Genomic DNA, 20,145 nt, shown 5'->3' with positions numbered 1-20,145 from the left:
GTTCTGGCTGGGAGAAACCATGTGTCTTTCCCACAGTAATTTTTATTTTTGTGCCTGAAATAGTGCCTTACAGTAGCTGCAGCTAAAGAGCACAAATTTGCCAAGCTACCAGCTTTGATGCCACTACATTCAAACAGCTTACCTCCTTTAAGATTTTAAAGCCTAAGCTTCAAAAAGAAGCACCGAAATACCAACAAGATATAACATTGATAACCTTCTGATCTCAGTCTCAGGATGCTCTATATAACACAAAGTAAAAGGCTCAATGGTGAATTTCACATTCACTACTTATGTTGTGCCAACACTGGCTATAGCAGGCATACTCAGTGTGTCTTAACTCTGCTTTCCTTCCTGGCTGTGATCTCTGTTCTTTGAGATCTGATCTAAAAGTAATTTCCAAGTAAGCAGGCCTGTGCATCTGCTGTGGTCTTAGTGAAAGGAGTAAGTCAGCAATTAATGTGATTATCTTTCAACATTTGTCTAGATTTTGGATTAGTACAATAACAAAACTTACAGTGCTGGCACTGCTCCAGTAAAATAAAAAAACACTGTACAAGACTTCAAATAGCTCTTTCCAGGACTGAGCCCAAAAACCAACTTCCTTAGAAAACATTACAATTTCTCCATTCAACAATTAGAGATTACAACAAGGAACACAATACATGCCTCATCAGAAAGGGCACATTCTGGAGTCAGGAATATGGAAATGAAATGTGAGGAAAGGGAATGCAAAGCAAGTCAAAAAAACACCTTCAGTATGTGGAGTCTTTAAAATCAAAATTAATTTGATAGAAGTTCAAGTGGCATATACTATAGTATAATGCTAACTAGTCACATAAACTAAAACAGAAAAAGGAACAGCAAACAGCTTTTAAAAACTGCATTAAAAACCCACAGTTTGAGCCTTCTGAGAACAAGGCTCACTGCAGTCACCATCTTTTACACCTTCCCCCTGCTGGACCACAACTTTCCTACTGTCTACAGACTTGCAGTGCCAAGTGCTCTCTAATCAGTCAGTTTTTGGAGGATGCCAGTGGTGAAACTGATGCTCAGGCACCTTAGGGGTGGAGGACCTCAGCTGAAGCTGAGGTTTAGTGATGGCCACAGGGGTGGAGGGTTGCGGAAGCTGCAAGTCTGTGAGATAATGCGACAACCCCACTGCTGGCCATTGCTGCTGTGGTTTTCTACTCTTACATCTTCCTCCATCATGAGATGGAGGGCCTTGCTACTGACAGAGCAACTGCTCCAGATGGCAGGGCCTCCAGAAACCTGCCACTGCTACCCCCTCCTCTGAAGGGGAGAAGGGGCATGGAGGGAGCAGGCAGGACTGCCTGGCTCTGGCTGAAGCACGCCTGTGTTTCCCTTGAGTGGAAACCACTAATTCAGAATGTGCTGCCAACGTGCAGTTTGTGGCTTGAGAGTAGTAGCTCATAACTGAAGTCCTCAGCCAAAAACACAGACTAAAATGCTTAGAAGTCACCTGTACTCCTATAAACTGGGACAATGGCTTTAGTGATGGCTGTTGTTAATCAACTGTTTAATGATTATTGGAGATTTCTCATATGAACAGAGACAAGCAACTTTCAAGTCACATCTCCAGAAGAAAATATATGATCGAAGGGAAAGCTGTAAGCAAAACAAGTTCTGTTTACAGGAATCAAGAACTACTTTTTTCGCACGAATACTTAGGTTTCTGTATTACAAAACAGTCCCTCAAACTCATTTTCACATTGGTGTTTGAACATGTATTATCAAGCCGAAAATCTAAACAGAAAATATGCAGCTGTGTTCTTTTTACCTATAGTTTGTTTTTAATAAAATAGTATCAATATTGTTAAGTGATTTGGGCCTGATTTCCTTCTTTTCATGAAGACTATCTCCAAGACTTAAAGGCTAACAAGGTTTCTGACCCTATAAATGATAAACCATAACCTTTATGTATTTAAAAATGATGACATTACACAAAAATAAATAAATAAATAAATAATAATAGAGTGTATAGAAAGTAGCAGCAGGTTCATTGCTTCAGGATAACACAGAGTAAGTTGATCCCTGAAACCACCACATTCAGCTTTCTGCTATTACTGTCTCATTTCTACACCAGGTAATTTCAGGTAATTTCTCCCTCCTTGTCAACACAGTCTTTTTCTAGTTCCGTAATACATGATAGCAACTTTCAGCTCAAGAAGCGCTTCTCATGCAGCTATATTTCACAGTCCCAGGGGAGTACTGACTACATGCTTCAATCTCTTCCCTGTGGCAATCGTGGTAAGATTGGTGAGCATTGTACCTGAGGGCCATTTGTTCCCTGTCCTTGTGAGCTTTTTACAGTTTCACATGCATTTGATGAAGGAAGGGTTTGAGTAAGGTTTGTGTCTTTCTCGAGTCCCTACTGCATTAATAGCCATTGTGGTGAACCCTACCATGAGAAAAGATTAGCATGAAGCACTTCTGCCAAGTTTTCCTGAAGTATTTTTTCCTTTCAGTTTTCCTTGTAGAGCTGTGAGGTGAGGAATGGCTTCCCAGCCATTCTACAAAACAGTAACTTTTTTTTTAAAATGAATTTTAGGTTGATATCAGCATATTTTACACTGGCAGCACTCATCATTTTTGAAATATCCTGACCTCCTACTTAATGAGAACACCCTATTTGAATAAGCAGACCCACTGATCACAGAACAATCACTTGTCTGAACAAGGGCTGTGGCATTGAGCCCTAGATCAATTTTGCTCTCAAATCAAGCTCTTTTGCTTGATTTGTTGAGTCTTAAGATGATTTAATTTCTTCCAGTTACCATACAAAAGATAACCAGCAGGATGGCATAACTAAGCAGCAGCCTAACATTTCATATTAAGGAGAGCACCTCCAGTACTGGAGTCATGTTAGGAAAACATGCAGATACTTCTATTTTGTACAAACTATTGAAATTATTCAAGATGTCATATTAAAATATACTTATGCAATTATAATACTAATTCAAAGAATGAAAAAAGTACTCCACTTCTATACATTATAAGCTATTATAAAACAAGGTTAGTTTTGACAAATACTTAGATTTTCAAAAAAAAAAAAAAAAAAAAAGATAAGACTGAAATGAAAATTTCACCATTTTGCTCACTATACACTGCTTAAGAAGACCTCCCTATCAAGTCAATCATTGACATTTTCCTCTTCTTCTCTGCCCAGTTACCTATGCAGTTCTTTCAGATTCATCTCATCTCAACTCAGAGCTATTTTAGAAAACACACATATGCTGTAAGACATACATTCAGCTACTTCTGTTGATAAAAGATGAATTGCTAGGAAAATATTTTTAGAAATAGGATGCTTAGAAATAAATAAATAATAAAAAAAAGAAATACCACAGACCCACAAGGGGAAAAAAAATCTAATAACAGCAGGTTCAAATTATAACTGACATCTATTCTTTCAGCTGATCTGAACACATTGATATAAAAATACATCTGACAGCATTTAAGTAGTTTAAAGGTATGAATGTATATGTATTATATCTGAAACACATAATAGCTAAAGGTCCAAACAGAAGTCAATTATGCAATACAAGCCAATAAAATTATCACTGATAGACAGGAACTGCTTCCCACTGCCAGCTGCTGAGGCAGTGTGTCAGGCCAGATCTGGCAACCCAAAACCATCCAGGAGCCAGCCGGCACTGACACGAGTTGTTCCACCCGCTCCCCTCCCTCCTCCTGGCTGCTTGCTCTCACCACTTTGCATCAGTGCTGGCATGCATCTAGCCACAGGATGCAGGCCGGGAAAGTTAAGCTCTCAGAAATGTAACCCTGCCAAAAATTAAAAAAAAAAAAGGCAACTAACTCTCTTCCAGATTCACACCTTCAGTCACCTCAGATGCACTGGGGCTTGGGCAAAGATGCAAATATATTGACAGGGGAAAGAAAGACAAGGCACCCCTTTTAGAGGCAAGTAGCCACTAGATGATGTTAATTCCATTCAATCTCTTCTTAAGGGTTACTGTTGGAGAAAACAGTATTGAAATGTGTGTGTTTGTGTCAAAACCCTATTCTCTAAACTTATATTAATCGAGACTTAAAATAATATGCTCTAATTAAAGAAAAGGCTGCAGCGTGTTAACTGCACAATAGCATCACAACAGCATACCAGGCACTACTTTTTATTATTTGAAAGATTAAAAGTATATTTAAAATTATGGGTGCAATAAAGAACAGTGATAAAGCGGGTGATAAACATGTGGCTGTGAGTCCCTTAAACACTTAACAGCAGCACAGCTGTGTGGTGCTCCAGCTGCTCAGCAGAAAACACTTTTCCTCCCCAAAGTCAGCGGCGCACAGCCCGCTGTCAGGCTCCCCAAGCACTCCCATCTCCCTGCCAAGTAATTAACGACCATCATCTATGAGACACAGAAAAACAAGCAGCTCCCTGGGAATGGCTCATTGCACTGAAACAGAAATATAAAGAACCCAAAGCTGGACATTTCACAAGAATTCAAGTGCTTCCTGCTTTTGACCTGGTTGGGGGAAGAAAAAAAAAAAAATAAGAATAGCCAGAAAAAGCTTGCTTTAAGTACATTTAGGGCCTTCCTTTAAGAGGGACCTTCCTTTTTCTGTCTCCTCAAAGCCTACCATAATTATGCCAGTTTTTATGTGGCGCCTTGCCTATAAAGAGCAATAGAGAGAGAGATCACCATTTCATGCTAACTCATCAGTTTCTAATCATCCTTACGGAAGGAAGTCAAGTACATGTTGCCTGGAATCCAAATGGGGAATAAAGCTTTAGCCTTACATTGCCAAAAATTACTACTGTTTGTGCTGCTGTTCACAGAGCTCGCTTCAGCTCAACAGACCTGCCATCAGCGTAATCACCTCTTGAACACCAAAACAGGTTGCAACAGCTTTACGTTTTATGCTATGAACTGGCCAAGAGATACAAACTGAGAACAATTGTAATGTTTATTTCTCTCTCCTCTCTTTTCCAGAATCCCATTTAAAACATATTTTAAAAAATAACTACTATATGATGAATTTGAAATGTCATGTCTTAAAACTTAATTCAGAGAATTAAAATGTTTTTTCTTGCAGACTCAGATGAATATTTACCATTCTGTTCCAAAAAGCTTAATAGTCATATGATTGTTTAAATAACTTCCCTATCTTCAAATGAGCAAATGGATAGAAAATGCTTTTAAAAAGTCATATAAAGTAAAAATACATTAAACCCACCAACACTTCCTAAAGAGAAATGATTTTAAAACAACTTGAGTTTTATCCAGCATACTTGAAGGATGTGCAACCTTTCACTTTGCAAACATTCTGAAAATGAAAATGCTTATGGCCTCAGGAGAGACTAAAAAAAGCTGCTCAAAACCAAAAATAAAACTACAGAGACTAAGACAACCCCCACAGAGAAGGGTTAGTTTTATCCCCTTCCTTTCCTCACCATCCTTTGAGTTCCCATCACTTACTTCTTACCAACACTAATACTTTTTGTATTTATTGCCAGGCCAACGTAACCCCACAAGAAAACAATATGCTGCTTGTATCACACTAGTTTTCTACTGTGTGAGCAAGCTGAAATGGCTTGGGGATGAGACCTAAAGCCTGGGAAAGGCCCAGTGAGAGCCTGGGCAGCTCCCTGGCAGCACCCACCCATTCGGTCATGTGTACTGCTCGTCCAGCTGTAGCACAACCCTGAGGACTCCTGTGCAGCATTCACTGTTTTCCTTAAAGCCTCACTTTTTGGCATCAGAAGAGTATCAAATTATTCATTAACCAAAAAAAAAAAAAAAAAAAAAAAGCTGACAGCTTGTATGTTGGGGATGAAAGTCTTCCAAAACAGAGAGCAAACAAAAATCTATGACATTAATCAAAACAAAACAAACACACACACACACAAAAAAAAAAAAAAAAAAAAAAACAAAAAAACCACGTTTGTTTAAGCCTAAACATTTCATTTATTTTATAACCTGAAGTTTGGCAATACTCCAATCCCTCTCCACCTTATATGACCCCACCCAGTTGTTGCTTCCCTCCTTTATTTTTTCATTTTTCTCCTTCCCTGCAAGCGACAGGTCATTCTTGCATGGGCATCTTTACAAGCGAGAGCAGTCACAGTGTGTTAAATATTTCACAACAATATAAAGCAAAGATTGTGTTTGATAACTACTAACTCCTCTTCCTGTCGATGACTGTCTGTCATACTGCAAGGAAACACAGACTCTGAGTTTCCACATCCTTCAAGGAACTTAATCCTTTTGTATCATAGCAATCGTAAACCTGGGGCAGGGGGGAAACATGGGGAAAATGAGTGTGCCATGACTAGTTTCTATTTTTAGAAAAGACTCAAACTCACTAGGTTTACAAGCACTGATGTAAACCACCAGCCCCTTTCACTGTTTATATAGCACCTAGCACTGAAAAGACCAGAAGACTCTGGGGCCTGCAGCCACAGTGCAAAGCGTAGTGATGGAGCTAATGAAGAACACCCAGTTCTCTGGTGACTTCTGTGGGTCACAATGTCATAGAACCTTTCAAAACTAAATTGCTTCAAATGAGGTTTTCAGTGATGTTTTCACCCTATAGTGAATAGTAATAATAAGAATAAAGCTGTGAAGTTCTTCTCTTAAAAAACATCAAAGCTCCAGAAAAGATGCACTGTACACATTTCCTATACTTGTTATATTGTTCAATACTTGGAAGAGTTGCTTTTGTCAGGCAACTGGATGCTCTCCCTCAATTGCATGTTTAACACTGCAGTTGCAGTGACTAAACTGAGTTGAGAATTTACATCCCTAAAGAGGCACTGTCCCTTCAAGTCCCAGTGCCCCAGCAAGTGACAGCAGAAGCAGTAGCTCCATGTGTCTTTTAGGTGCTATTTAGGAACTTCAAGGGATATTTGCCCTCTCCATTTCAAACCTGCACTGACTGGAACAACTTGGTGTCACCATTTTTATGCATACCGTCTATGCACATGGGTCTCCTGATACCAGCCTGGGAAGGTCATGCTACGTGATCCCTACATGCTCTTCCATAGGCTGCTCTTCGCTCTGCTCACCCTTCAAGCCAGGTACTTGCAAGACAGTCCACTACTGCTTTCATACAACTTCTAACTGGAGCCTGAGCAAAGAGACACTGCCTGAAAAACACCACAACAGTATGACAGTATTCTTTATGTCACCCTAAGGCACATATAAATGCATTTGCACTTCCGATATCCGATCTCTCAGAATCAGAGATCACAGCTTCACCAGTGTATTCTATATTCAGATGACCCCTGTTATACGTAAGTATACTGTAAGCCAAACTAAAATAGCCAAAAACATGCCAAAGGCCAAAAGCGAAGATTACTTGTAATACCAAAAATAGTATTTACGGCACCACACTGAGCTTCCTGGAAATTTATGGGGGTTTGTGTTATGTTTATAGGAAAACAGCAAGCATTACAGATCCTAGAAAACAGCAAGAAAAGAGCAAGACTGATGGGGGGAAAAAAAAAAAAAAAGTTTCCTACTATCCCATGTAGATTTTTCTCAGTATATGGAATGATGACACAAAGTGGTGTTGGGTGATTACCAAAATCTAAAGGGAGAAGGGCAACTTCAAACCTGATAATAAGACAGATAAGGAGCCAATATAAAGATTTTAAAACAAGCATTCTTTGTACCTACAGAAAATCAGATGCCCACAAACACTGAGGTCAGGAGTCTGAGACATTAATGACATCTACTCCAAGCTTCTCTAGCAACTCTCTCAAGCTCATCCATGCAATCATTCCCTTCCCTCTATGCACCTTCAGAGGGCTTTCCAGAGGAAAACCAGCACGCTGAACCCAGACCTTCCACAGATCTATTCTACCTATATCTCTGTGCAGAACTGAATTAAAAATGTTCAGAAGTTAGGGCTAAATATAACCCATTTTAATTCAACTTACCCTAAGCTGAACTTCTGTCAGAACTGCAAAATGCACTCAAGTAAAGCAGCAACTTCAACAGTATTCTTAAAAATTGTTAGAAACATATTTTCAATGAAAAAAGTCCAGACCATTCATTGCATGGTGTAATACAAGATGACATTCTTTTATTCTGGAAGCTAATCCTGTACTTTAAAAGTATCAGAAGTGCAAGTTAAATGGATTATTGCAAGATCACACAACAAAAGCTAAGCACATTGAAAGCATATACCTATTTCCTAAAACAATGCAGGAGAGAGTGCTTTGAGCCAGTGCTGATTTACAGAAGTGCACTATAGAAACCTCACAGCTATGAACAGAACTCAATGAACCTGAAAAATGAGCCAGAAGTAGAAATAAATATCACAAAACTGATTTGCTTTAGAAAGTCTCTAGTTGGTGAAAGCAGCAGCAGAACAAGCCAAAAGTAACACAGTTCCCTGTGTGGCAGATTTACTGGGCAAACAGCTCAAGCAACTGCAATCTCATTTACTCAGAATAAGAGCAAAAAGACACCACCACATTCCAGCTGTATTGCCTCACACAGCAGCTGGATTTTAATGTGTTTACTTGCTTCAAGGCACCCCCCAAAAAAGTTTAACCCATTGTGCCTCTGGACACAAAAAACACCCCCAACCTTTGCAGAGATTAAGGTTTAACAGAAGCATCCCGTTCAGTCTTACCTGGTTCAGAAGACATTTTTATTTTTTTTAAATATATTCCAGTACCACTGCACGAGGAATTGCTTTCACAGTGGTAATAACCCTGTGGCACGCTGACATATATCCTATTTACATGACCTATAAGCTGCCAGAAAGGACTTCTTGCCAGATGTATAGTATATGCCGACAGTTTACATGCTGGGTCTTTCAATTATACTGCGCTCCTCCCCTGGCCAGCCGGTTTCAAGAGGAAAAACGTAAGCATGCAAGCCAGTCAGCTTAGAGAAAGAAGTGAAGGCTGCTGCTCACTATTAAAGAGGAAAAACAAAGAAATCAGCTTATGTAACTACACAGTGCTGGAGAAGGGAGGAGGAAGAGGAGGAGGGACGACCATAAATTGTTTTGTCTAATGCCCCAGCTGCTATGAAAGTTCTGTCACTACAAACTGTGTTGCTCTTTGAAAATAAAGCACTATCAAGGTTAAAGGACAAATTAGAGCATTTCTGTGGTCAGGACTTCGCTCTCCCTTTATACTACACAATGATCGTTTCTAGTATTATTTTTTTCCCTGTATAATGTGCATACTTCATTCTACGAATAAGTTTATAAACACAGCACACAATACTGGAGCAGTGGACAAAGAAGTCTACACTAAGGAATTGTCATGAAAATATTAGCTTATTTGGAACAGATTAAGACTCCCTGGAATTATTTAAAATCAATTTTTAAATGGCATAAACTAGCTATCATGACCAAGGGCAGAACAGAAAGCGATTACAGTGAATTCTGTATTGTGAAATGCAAATTTTCAAAAAGTGAAAGGACCAACAGAAAAGAGAAGTTACTGAAAGTGGCATTTATTTTTTTTTTTTTTGCTCACATGTGAGCACTGTGATCATGTGGTCCCTGGCTGGCACGCATTTATACCAGCAGGAGAAAGAAACCAGGATTTAAATCCAGCCCTGTCAATTTGGATAATACGAGTCCGGATACAGCAGCCAGCTCTTCATTCACTGCAGCTGAGGTCATCTTCAGCCAGGGCTCCAAACCACATCTCCCTGCAGCCCCTTCCACCAAGGTCCACTCCTAATCCTCACACTCAAGGCTACGCACAAGCATGCTGCTGCAGAGCTGCTCTGAAGGACAAGTACCAAGGGTTACAGGGAATACACTTGCAAAACAATCTGTTGTTATGAATATCTGTTTTTTCACTGAGGAGACAGCTCTCTTGACGAGGGCAGTTAATTATTTCCTTTCTAGTACAGATGTCAAACTTTTTGTTGTTGCTGTTGTGTTTTTTTTTTTTTTTTTTTTTTTTTTTTTTTTTTTTTTCCCAAAACCTGTAAGAGCAACTATTTATTTCAAAACTTTGGTTTTATTTTTCTTCTTGAGCTGAGGAGATGCAAGTTCAGCGCACCTGGATCTGAACAAAATCCATTTTTAGCACTTTAACCCAGACTTTCGTGTGTTGTTTTTGGCATGTTATTTTTGAACTGCTAAAATGGCAATTTGCCATCTTTGATACTCCTAGCCAGTAATTCCAGTCTCCTTAAAGAAATCTCATTCACCCAGGTCATCAATACACCATGAAAACAAAAAGTAACTGTGTAAATGATTAAGTTTATAAAAGGCTGGACTAAGAGACCAGACTGAGAATTCCAATGAACACGTTACATTTCTGTTCTGAAGCTCATCTCCCAGAATTTGAAGACTGCCTCCTAACTTGGGGCTTCCAGATGAAGCAAGCCTACAACAGAACACCGTCTCTCTCCAGAAAAGGCTTTGCAAAGAAGATGCAGTTTCTTGGGTATCCCATATTTTAAACAAACCATTTTCCACACCAGACTATTTTGTCCACCTGCCAGTGAGACTTGGTCCATGTTCCTTCAACCTGATGCACGCTTCCTAACCCAGGGAAAACACTGATGATGCACATAGATGGCAGATTTTAAATTCAGATGGGATCAGCAATAGTTTTCAATTTTCAAATTTCAATTTTTTTTCATGCAAGCAACACAGTAGGTTAGAAAACTGCAAAATAGTACAAAAAGCAATGGGTTCAGGTAAGCAGTTAGAGAAATATGAGATACTGCCTGCCATAAGGGAAGAGAAGACGAGGGGTCAGACCAGGGAAAGCATGGGGCGGTGACAGGGAAAATTAAAACAAGCTGCCAAGTCTTCCTTTTCGGGTAAGCACATATCCCAGCTATTTCTGACTCTGCAGCATGAGACGAGTGGGAGGGAGGCCATTTGAGCTCCCAGATTCTGCTCTCCTCCATCCCTGATGTGCCAGCAGGAGGCACAGAGCACACACCAGATCCCAGCTCTTACTAGGGCTGGTCCACCCTCTACCCATCAGATGACTCCACTGCTTGCAATAGCTCATGGAGAGCAACCTCAGATCCTGATTTGCTCAGTGAAAAAATAATAATAAAAAAAATTCACAAACTTGAAGGACATTGTGAAATTTCATTTCCAGAACAGCAACATTAAAACAGGTATAAAGTCTCCAAAGTCTAACTTCAAAACACATGTTTAAATCCTCCCTTAAAAAAATAAAATAAAATAAAAGAGAAGATTAATTGTTTTATCTCTGTTTGATTAGCTAGCAGATAAGGGGATTTGTGGGAGATTAAAACAGATACAATGGGGACATCTCATTAATCTATTCCCCTGGTTTCACATGAGTTTTATACCCAGCTTTCCTTACTGTAAGAACAGAAACAGTGCAAAGTACAACCTACAACCAAATGTCATATTATCAAATATTAGTTGCAATCCCATTGACAAGAGGCACAGCTGTATCTGACTGGCCATTAGATCATGTCCCTGAACTTTAAAGAAAAAGTAACTGAATAATAAATTTAATTTTATTAAATTTTTCTAAACACAGAAAAAGGGGCATGGAGAACAGCTAGTTAAATAAAGTGTTCTCATTAGTGGGTAATTAAAATCATACCACTGTGTAGCTGCTATCATTTAATATGAATAAAATAGCTATTCAAACTAAAACCAGTATGGTTTTAGTCCACAGACATGCACAGTAGAGTAGTTTAACTTCACAAAACTGAGTTATCTCAATTCAAAAGTATTGGCTCATCATATGACTTCATGACGCCAGTACTAGAGCTTTTAAAATGACTTATAATAAATACAGGAGGTTTACTCTGATTTCCACCTCCAAGCACTCTGCAAACTAAACTTCACAAGCTTTCTTAGCATTTTCCCCATCTTGCAGGTAAGAGAACTCAAATCATTTGCCTCTTTTGACTATTCCTAATCTGATGAAGCTACTGTTGAGAACGAAGTCACATTATCGTGAGCACTCAGGAAATCTGAAAAGTTGAACCAAGTATTAAAGGGCGACATGGACAGCATTCCACACTTTCACACACCCCCGAGAACAAATCAGCTCATGTGACAGTGAATCACAGCCCTACGTTCAGCCTCTCTGCCTTCAGCTGCCTTCTCTCTGCAGGCTCACTTCAGGCACAGAGTGTTTGAAAAGTTTTGTTGAGAATACTGCATCAGGATTTGGGATGCAGTTTCTGCAAGCCAGTCATGGAGAAAAAGGATTTTTCTTCCACCTAAAGGATCAGTAGCCTCAGATCCCTTCCAGCACAGAACAGGGCACAAACAGTTTGAATTCCAACACATCAGTGAGCTCTGTTGAAAGCACCCCCTCCTTTTTTCTTTTCCTTCTTCTTCTTCCTGTGATAGACCTTTAAACGTATCAGTTAATCCAAAAGAAACTTAAAACCACATCAACCAAACAGGCACATTTCATGGGGTTCCTGTAAGGTAGATAGAGCTGTCTCACATTGTTACTTACCTCTCACCCTTTTCCTTTCCACCCGAGTACATCAAAAGGACAGTAACTTGCTCCTAGTCAAAACTGAAGGCATGCTTTGTCCCTAAGCCAAAGCAGTTTCCAAGGTCCTGCTAGAAAAGTCTGCATCGTACTGCTTGGCTCCCAGCTGTTCTTAGGGTAATGGGATTAGCTAGCAAGGCACCACACACCCTTGCTCCAGAGAACCCACTCTCCTTCAGCCTTTGCACATGCTGCTCTTAATTCTTGATTCTTGGGATAACCTAAAATAAGCCATGTGCAAGAGCCCAACACAGTCCTGCCACTCGTGCTTTGTTGTTTCATTTGGCTGTAGGGGGGGACATGGTGTTGGCTTCCTGCCTTTGATCACCATGTGGCTGCTTGACTTTTATTCTGTTGCCAACTACCAGGAGCTGCACATGAGGAAAACCACCACAAGGATGTTCAGCAGTTTCCCCTCTCTGCCAAGGAAGGGAGATGACGCCCACAAGGATGTGGTTAACGATACAGCTGCATTTCAATTTAGTGGGTCTAGTACATGAACCACTTTGCAGCTATAGGCAATTTTATCCCTTATCAAAACATCCAGCCCACAATCAGGCAATGCAACCCGTCAGGAAAATCCCCACAGGCAAAACAAAGAGTTTTCTTTCAGGTTAGCAAACTGAACTGGTGTTTTCTACAACCTGACCAGCTCCACGAGGTGTGTGGTGGAAGCCACGGCATGGCACGGCACAGCAGGCAGGAACATACCCACCCTTCTCCAAGCCAGGCTGTCCCCTCAACTCAGCTCTGACATCCTACCCAGGGGCAGCAATGGGCTGCCCAGGACTGCAAAGGTTAATGATGACCGAGTGCAGTAGCTGTGAAGAGTTGACAAGGGCCCTTGAATGGATACACGAAGGGTGAAATTCATGCATGATTGCCCAATAACCTCAAGAGAAGCAAGGCGAGGTGATCAGCATGCAGCCCAAGAGTACAGTCACATCAAGCCAGTGGCTGATGACGGAAAATGCTGCTCTTCCTATCCTTACAGGGCCTTGTCTGGCAGTGAAGCAAGCCAGTTCAGCTCACTAATCTGCCAGAAACATACTCATTTTCTCTGGGATTGGTCTGTTAACTTAGCAGGCTGAGATGGCCCGTGGGGTCAGATAAGCATCAGTGTCAACAGAAGGAAAAAGGGTGAGAGAGGACAGTAAGCAAACCTAGTTATTGGAGGTCTCATTGAGCCTCATCCATTAAGCTTCACCACATAGGTGTGTGAGGAAGGAAGAAAAAATGGTACAGCTCAATACATGCATGTCCCCATTGAAAAATAAGATGGGGAACAAACTAGATTCAGCAAGTAACCTACAAAAACAAGTGACCACCAGGAAGAGAAGGGACAAGAAGTCCAAAGAAGTGAGCTGGGTGGGAAGGGAGTCTAAAAATGGATATTTTGGACTGCCATAACGAAGAATAACAATAGTACATTAAAGAGATGGGTAACTAGCCTCACCAGGTGAGAAGTATTCTGAAAGATCCTGAATCTGCAGCCCACACAGAAACAAGTTTATTCAACGGACTCTCCCTCCCAGTTCTAACATCAAAAACTACTCCACCAGTCCCTCCTCCAGCTCTCCTGGTTCACATGCAAGGACCTGGGTTTAACACAAGCAATACCAAGGCAGGTATGATGAGCAGTTATTGTGCCACAATTAGAAAACAACTAGCAGTATTTTTCCATCTTTTTTTTCCCCCCCTCTCCAGCTCAGCTGTAATGTGCCCCAAAGGGAAAGCCAGTGGCTGCACAAAAGCCCAAAGGACTTGTAATATCAGTTCTTAAGGGAAAAGTCTGCTTTTTTGTCCTACATTTGTACAGTACTTGTTACGATAGAATCTTGGTGTCTGTAATTTAGTCCAAGCATAAAAGCAATACAAAGCCCTCCAAACAAATAATTAAATGGTTGGAGTTCTACAAAAATCTAAGAATTATACTGAACATGAGTGCCACATCACTTCCATTTACTCTATTAGCGCTTACAAAAGGGATGCATTTGTTATGGCAACTCTATGTTTTACACTAACCATATAAAGCTACGTTTCTGTAACTTATACTATTCCCATATTTACCAAAAATCCAGGAATTTGTGGTTCATCCTTCCAAGTAATCCTTTCTTGCAAAAATCAGCAATTGTTAAATAAGTTTTGTTTTTAAATCTGAGTAGACAAAGGCTTTGTTTATCAACTGGGTTTGATTCTCCTGTTTTAAGAAATGGCTTAACAGTTCACTCTTTTTACATACTATTTTTTTTACAAAATTGGGAGAAAAGCTTCCTGTTACAATTTAGGGACAAGGAAATTACTATTTACAGCACCATCCTTTCTGTTATCCTAATACACAGTAAATAAACACCAAGCAAAGCCCCCCAGCTCACCTTTTCCTTACATTGTCTTCACTGCTTTCTCCTCCTCTTGCCTTCCCCCTGGAGAAGGCAGATTCTCCAGGCCCCTGCCTGCACCGCAGCTGCTGCCTCTTCCCCAGTGGCCCCGCTACCTCTCGTGGGGACAGTCCCAGTTGCCACCATGCTCTGCTGGCAGCCAGGCAGGAGGACCAAGCTAACAAAGGCTGGTGATGCAAGGCCAGCAGAGCAGCCCTCATGCCTCACCAGGTGGGAACCACATGCTAGTTGCTACCACAGAAACCCACACACTTCTTTAAGGACGGATGGGGAAAAGGGAAGTGGGGAGAGGAGAAAAAGCTTGCAACCTACCCTAATAGCATTGTGCCACCCATCGTTCTTCACCTTCACAGATTTTTTTTTTTTTTTATTGCTCATTTAACAACTATGCAAAACAGCTGAAGGACACAGACTCTCATTTTCCAGTTAATTTAGCTTTTGGTCATACATTACACATTCGCCAAAAAAACATCCCTATTCTCTCCCCCTCCTCACCCCCCCCCAAAAAAAAAAAAAAAAAAAAAAAAAAAGACAAAGCAAAACACAATTCAAACCAGAAAGAGCAGCACGCAGACTTTTCTTTAAATTTAGCAGTTAGTGAAAGGCTGCATCCTCAGCTTAAAAATTATCCTGCCATGTTAGGAATCCAGGCAGTAGAAAGACTCACAAGTGGAGCTGGTCAGCATGCAGTGACAGTGATTTAGCTTTCATATAAATATGTTAAAAAAAAAAATGTTGGGCAGCGTCAGATACTAAGTATAAAAGTATTAATTATTCTTGCTTTGAGTTAATGAAAAACAGCATGACAAGTTCACAAAAAACATCAGAGTGGAATACATCAGTACATTTTCAGAGCAGATAGGGGCATATGAACTACAAATGATGGCAAGAAAAAAAAATAATAAGAGGAAATCACTCAGTCAAATATTGCATGTCTGAAAAGAACCAGTAGCAAATGTTTGGGTAACCAACATCAGAAGGCAGCTAGCACACAATGATTTTTCCCTCAGTCCCCATGGCTTCCAGCATCAGATGTCTAGGAGTCAGCAGATGTGTTTGTGCAACTGTGTTTTACAGCTGCTGACAGGCATATTCACTGCAAATTTATTTAGTCTCTTCCTGAGTCCCATTTGTATTTCTTGAACGGAATATGCAACAGTACAGGCATTTTTAACCTGTTCTACCTCAACTCTGACTTCATGCTTCCTGAAGAAGAGAAGCTGGATGGCACAATAGTGTTGCCCTTTCCCTTTCACCCTTCTCCATCATCCCCATCCCATTCTAAAAAGTATTAGGGTAATTTCTCCAGAACACAAACAGCTTTAGTCTCTTGACTTTGTCATATTTAGACCAGTCTAGCCTAGTACCTACAGGATAGTCAGCAAATTGGGACCTTCTTTACAGTCTATTTAGCTCCTGCCATAAATATATATTGCTGCTTTTTTTTCCAGTTTATCTGGCCTTACTTCAAGTGTCCAAAGCAAAATGATCATAAGGGATTCCCCAAACCAAGTTATTTCAGAAAAGGAGGTAATGGTACAGACAGTGGTGACAAGTGACAGAATTTCAGTTTTGGTACCATAAAGGTGTAAGATCAGCGACAGTCATGACTCTTCATTTTCCATAGCAAAGTTATGCAGCTAGTTAAACACATACTTCAGAGACCACATCAGCACTAATGAAACTATAATTTTCTTTAAAGTATTACTATCCACACCCCAGACCTCATCAGCCAGCTGGTAATAGCTTTTCATCATTTATTTTAACACAAAAGCAATCAATAAGCTTTTCCCCACAGTTCTTTTACTGCTGTCTATGAACTCGAGAAAAACTAGAGTCAGGAAAGATGCCAGTTATAAAACATACACTGTACAATGTCATCGTTGCCTTTCTTATGGAAAGAGATTCTAAAATTCCAACCAATTTTGAGATAAACATGGATTAAAGCGGTTTCAGTGACCTACAAAGAAAATCTTCATACATCAAACCATGATCAATAGACTACAGCATCAAAGAACTGTAAGTAGATCACATTGGATTGAGCAGATTTTCCTTCCTATAATGACTATGCCCTGTGCATTGTTTTACCCTGAAAACATCTAATGTGAAATTATAGTATGTATCACACTTGTTATCTCTGTGGATCATTCACATACGCTGAGGATGTTACACCGAATGCACGTGTACACACACACAAAAAACAAACAAACAAACAAACAAACTCAGCTACCAACTGAAGTTTTATTCCTGTACTAAACAGCAAGCAAAAGAACATTTTACAATTCTCAGAAATTTTCAACAGTAGAAACATTTTGGAGTATTCTCAGTCATACCAGACCATCATCAACAACAAGACAAGTCTGGAAAATTTAAGTAAACTGTTTAGAAAGACCATATTTTATAATACTTATAATTTATAGACACACTTGCCCCCCAAAAAATTAGAAATGAAAGCAGCAACCATCCTCTTATGCCAGCAGCAATGCCATAGCATTTAGAATAAATAGTAAAATAAGGAAAAAATGTCTAAAATGAGGAAAAAATGGTGTTTTGTCTACAGTGTCCTGGATGAGTTTTTTCCAAATAATATGTACCAAAAATAACTTAAAACTAGCAGAGCTGTGCAGCACTGGTGACTTCACTGCATGCAAACAGTGCTCACATGGCTACCTCTGAATATTACATCATACTGGGATGTGTTGTATTTTGAGTTTTAGATAAAGCTCTAAGTCCAGCAGTAAGCCTTCCAGTTTATTTTGGCTTGTAGCAGCTATCTTTAAGAGTTTGCTTTTAGCAGCTTCCACAGTTAAAACTGACTCACACGCAGAAATCTTGACAAGCCAAAAGGACAAAAAAAATTGTGAGTTGCATTACAGTGGGTGTCCAAGACATAACAGCAAAATAAGGCTCCAAGCAATTGCATGAACAAGAGCTACTAAAGAGAATCAACATCAAAATTAGTCATGGAAGCTGACTTGGCACATAGAGCTGCCAGAGAACTATTAAAGCTGTAAAGAAAAGTGGCATGGGATCTTTTTTTTTTTTTTTTTTTTTTTTTTAAAAAAAAAAAAAAGGAAACAAAAAGAAAAAGGTACTCATCAAAAGGGTTCATAGTTTATGTATTTTGGCAAGATTAATAACAGCTGTACAATACTCAACCATGCTGCAAATAATAAAGTAAAAATGGCATCAAAATATTTCTTCTAAATGATACATCTCAGTCTCAGTGTACCTACTGCAAGCATGATATGGGAAGCCTTCATAAACTATTCTGAATTGCAGAAAGCACACTTCATGCCTGCACTCATTTCCTTTAGCATCAATGATCTCCTTAAGAAAAGGATGACAAAAACATTAACCCACATAGGAAGCGGGGCAGGAACGTGGCGGCACAAAAGCAGTGCCGGGACAGAGGAAGAGACATGAGCCAGGAAAATTCCAAGTGAGAAGTTCAGGTCCTGCCCTACAGGAATAGCTCAGTACAGAATCAACTTGTTCCTTGAAGCGGTAACACAAGCCCTGGAGCTAATCTTCCCTCCACCACTCCAACAGCAGCTGTGATCGACAGCACTCAGTGCCGCCCATGGCACTAACTCAGTGCCTGCAAAACAAAGTCCCCCAGCTATGGAAAAAAAATGGAATTCAGGACTTCTGAAACCTCAATACTGACTTTAGGCAGAGGTCATGAGCTGAGAAGGCTCACACCATACAGCCCACACACAAAAGCATCCCTCTCAGTGACTAAGGGATAGACCACCATCACCACATCACTTCCAGTTCTGAGCTCCACTTTCCCAAATGCACTCAAGTATTTGCTCTGCTCAGATGTTCATCACAAAGTAAGCAATTCTCATGTTTCTACCAGACTAAGTCATATTTTTGTACTTTAGAGCAACTGGATGCGCTGAACACCTTGGGAAAAAATGCCCCTTCAAGACATATGTTTGCTGGTTTGTGGTCATTTACCCCCACCCTCTTCTCCTCCTAACTGCTAAGTCTGAGCAGCGATTACCTGGAAGGAATGTTTTCTGAAGTCATTTGCAGAACAGCTCCTAGCCTTCAGAGTCTTCAGTGAGACACTGCAAAGGACAGGACAAATGTACGTCTTTACTAAGTGCAAGACCCCAGAATGGTCTAATAATAATAATAATAATAATAAACTGCTCCAATTCACAGGTGCGTCATTACTCCACACCTTGCCAGCCTCTCGCATCCAGCCATGCATAAAGAAGAGCCTCACTGCACCGGTTTAGTATGGAGATCTGCTTTAGAACCGATTCAACAAATTTCATGTTTTCTAAAATCTGGCACAACAACTTCTAGTATCATCAAAAAAGCGTTAATGCCTGCATTTTGTCTTCACCCATACAAAGCATAAAAGATGCAAGGCCCTGCGAACAGACCAAGAGCAGCAGTGCTGTGTCAGCAGGTTTGTCCTCCCACATCCTGTATCCCAAGGACTCCATTATTCCATGGGAGTTGCAAAGAGAACAGTTTGTAAACAGGCACCCAGACTTTCCAAAACGCTGAGCTCTTCAAGGGGAACTGCAGGCTTTAATAGCAACGTACTGTGAGGGAGACAAGTACAGCCCCTCAGCTTTTTATCGTTTTAACACTCAGCATACAGCAGTAAATGGCAGGAAAAAAGTGAATCAAACACTGAGCATGTTTAAGAGCTCTGCAAAGTAGCAGCCTGAAGACTGTATAAATAAAAGCAAGTCATGTCAAACAGCATTCCACAGTCATGCGTCGAAGGCAAAGCAGAAAGACTTGTCTGTTTGAAGAAAACAATTGTGATCGTTTATATGCAAGCCAGCCTCCTATATATTGACTCAGGATTTCTCACCATTCAATGACAAGTCTCCCTGAAAGTTTGATATGTATATCTATCATAAACAAAATCATGCGAAATCCAATGTTTAATAGGTTGTATTCCTAAACACTATTTATAGTTGGGAATTCATTCAAAGTGCCTTTTTTTGTGAGATGATGTACCAAAATGGAGCTTACCATCTTAAAATAATACCACTACTGAGTACAACCCATCACCACCTCTGCTGGCCCCCAAAGACAGTATTTGAGAACAAATCTCCTTCAAGGGATCATGTAGCAGATTACACTGACCTTTATTTGTTTGCATTAAGCATAAACATCAGAGCTGATTGTAATAATCCACCAAAGATTAAAAAAAAAAAATCTTTAAAAAATAATTAATTTCAAACAGACATTTAACAGTTCCTCCGCTACATGGAAATGGGATGTCCTCTA

General features: G+C 40.1%; 1 protein-coding gene across 22 annotated transcripts in view; it reads right to left on the bottom strand.

Annotated features, from left to right (window-relative positions):
* Positions 1–20,145, bottom strand: part of LOC311433677 (protein bicaudal D homolog 1) — a 294,907-nt gene that overhangs the window by 45,628 nt on the left and 229,134 nt on the right. For 3 of the 22 annotated variants that reach the window (XM_084513076.1, XM_084513075.1, XM_084513077.1), the window contains exon 2: positions 18,890–18,956. The exons of 18 other annotated variants lie outside the window; for them this stretch is intronic. Coding sequence is in view for 1 of the 4 variants with exons in the window: in XM_084513068.1 (XP_084369194.1) it covers positions 8,629–8,644 (16 nt within the window). In the remaining 3 variants the exon portion in view is untranslated. Of the gene's footprint in view, positions 1–8,628; positions 8,836–18,889; positions 18,957–20,145 lie in introns of those variants that run through there. One more of the 22 variants, XM_084513068.1, reaches the window with a different exon arrangement.

The sequence above is a fragment of the Aythya ferina genome (assembly GCF_964211825.1).
Source record: "Aythya ferina genome assembly, chromosome: 1".
Lineage (NCBI taxonomy): Eukaryota > Metazoa > Chordata > Aves > Anseriformes > Anatidae > Aythya > Aythya ferina.
This window is presented reverse-complemented; position numbering and strand designations above follow the sequence as displayed.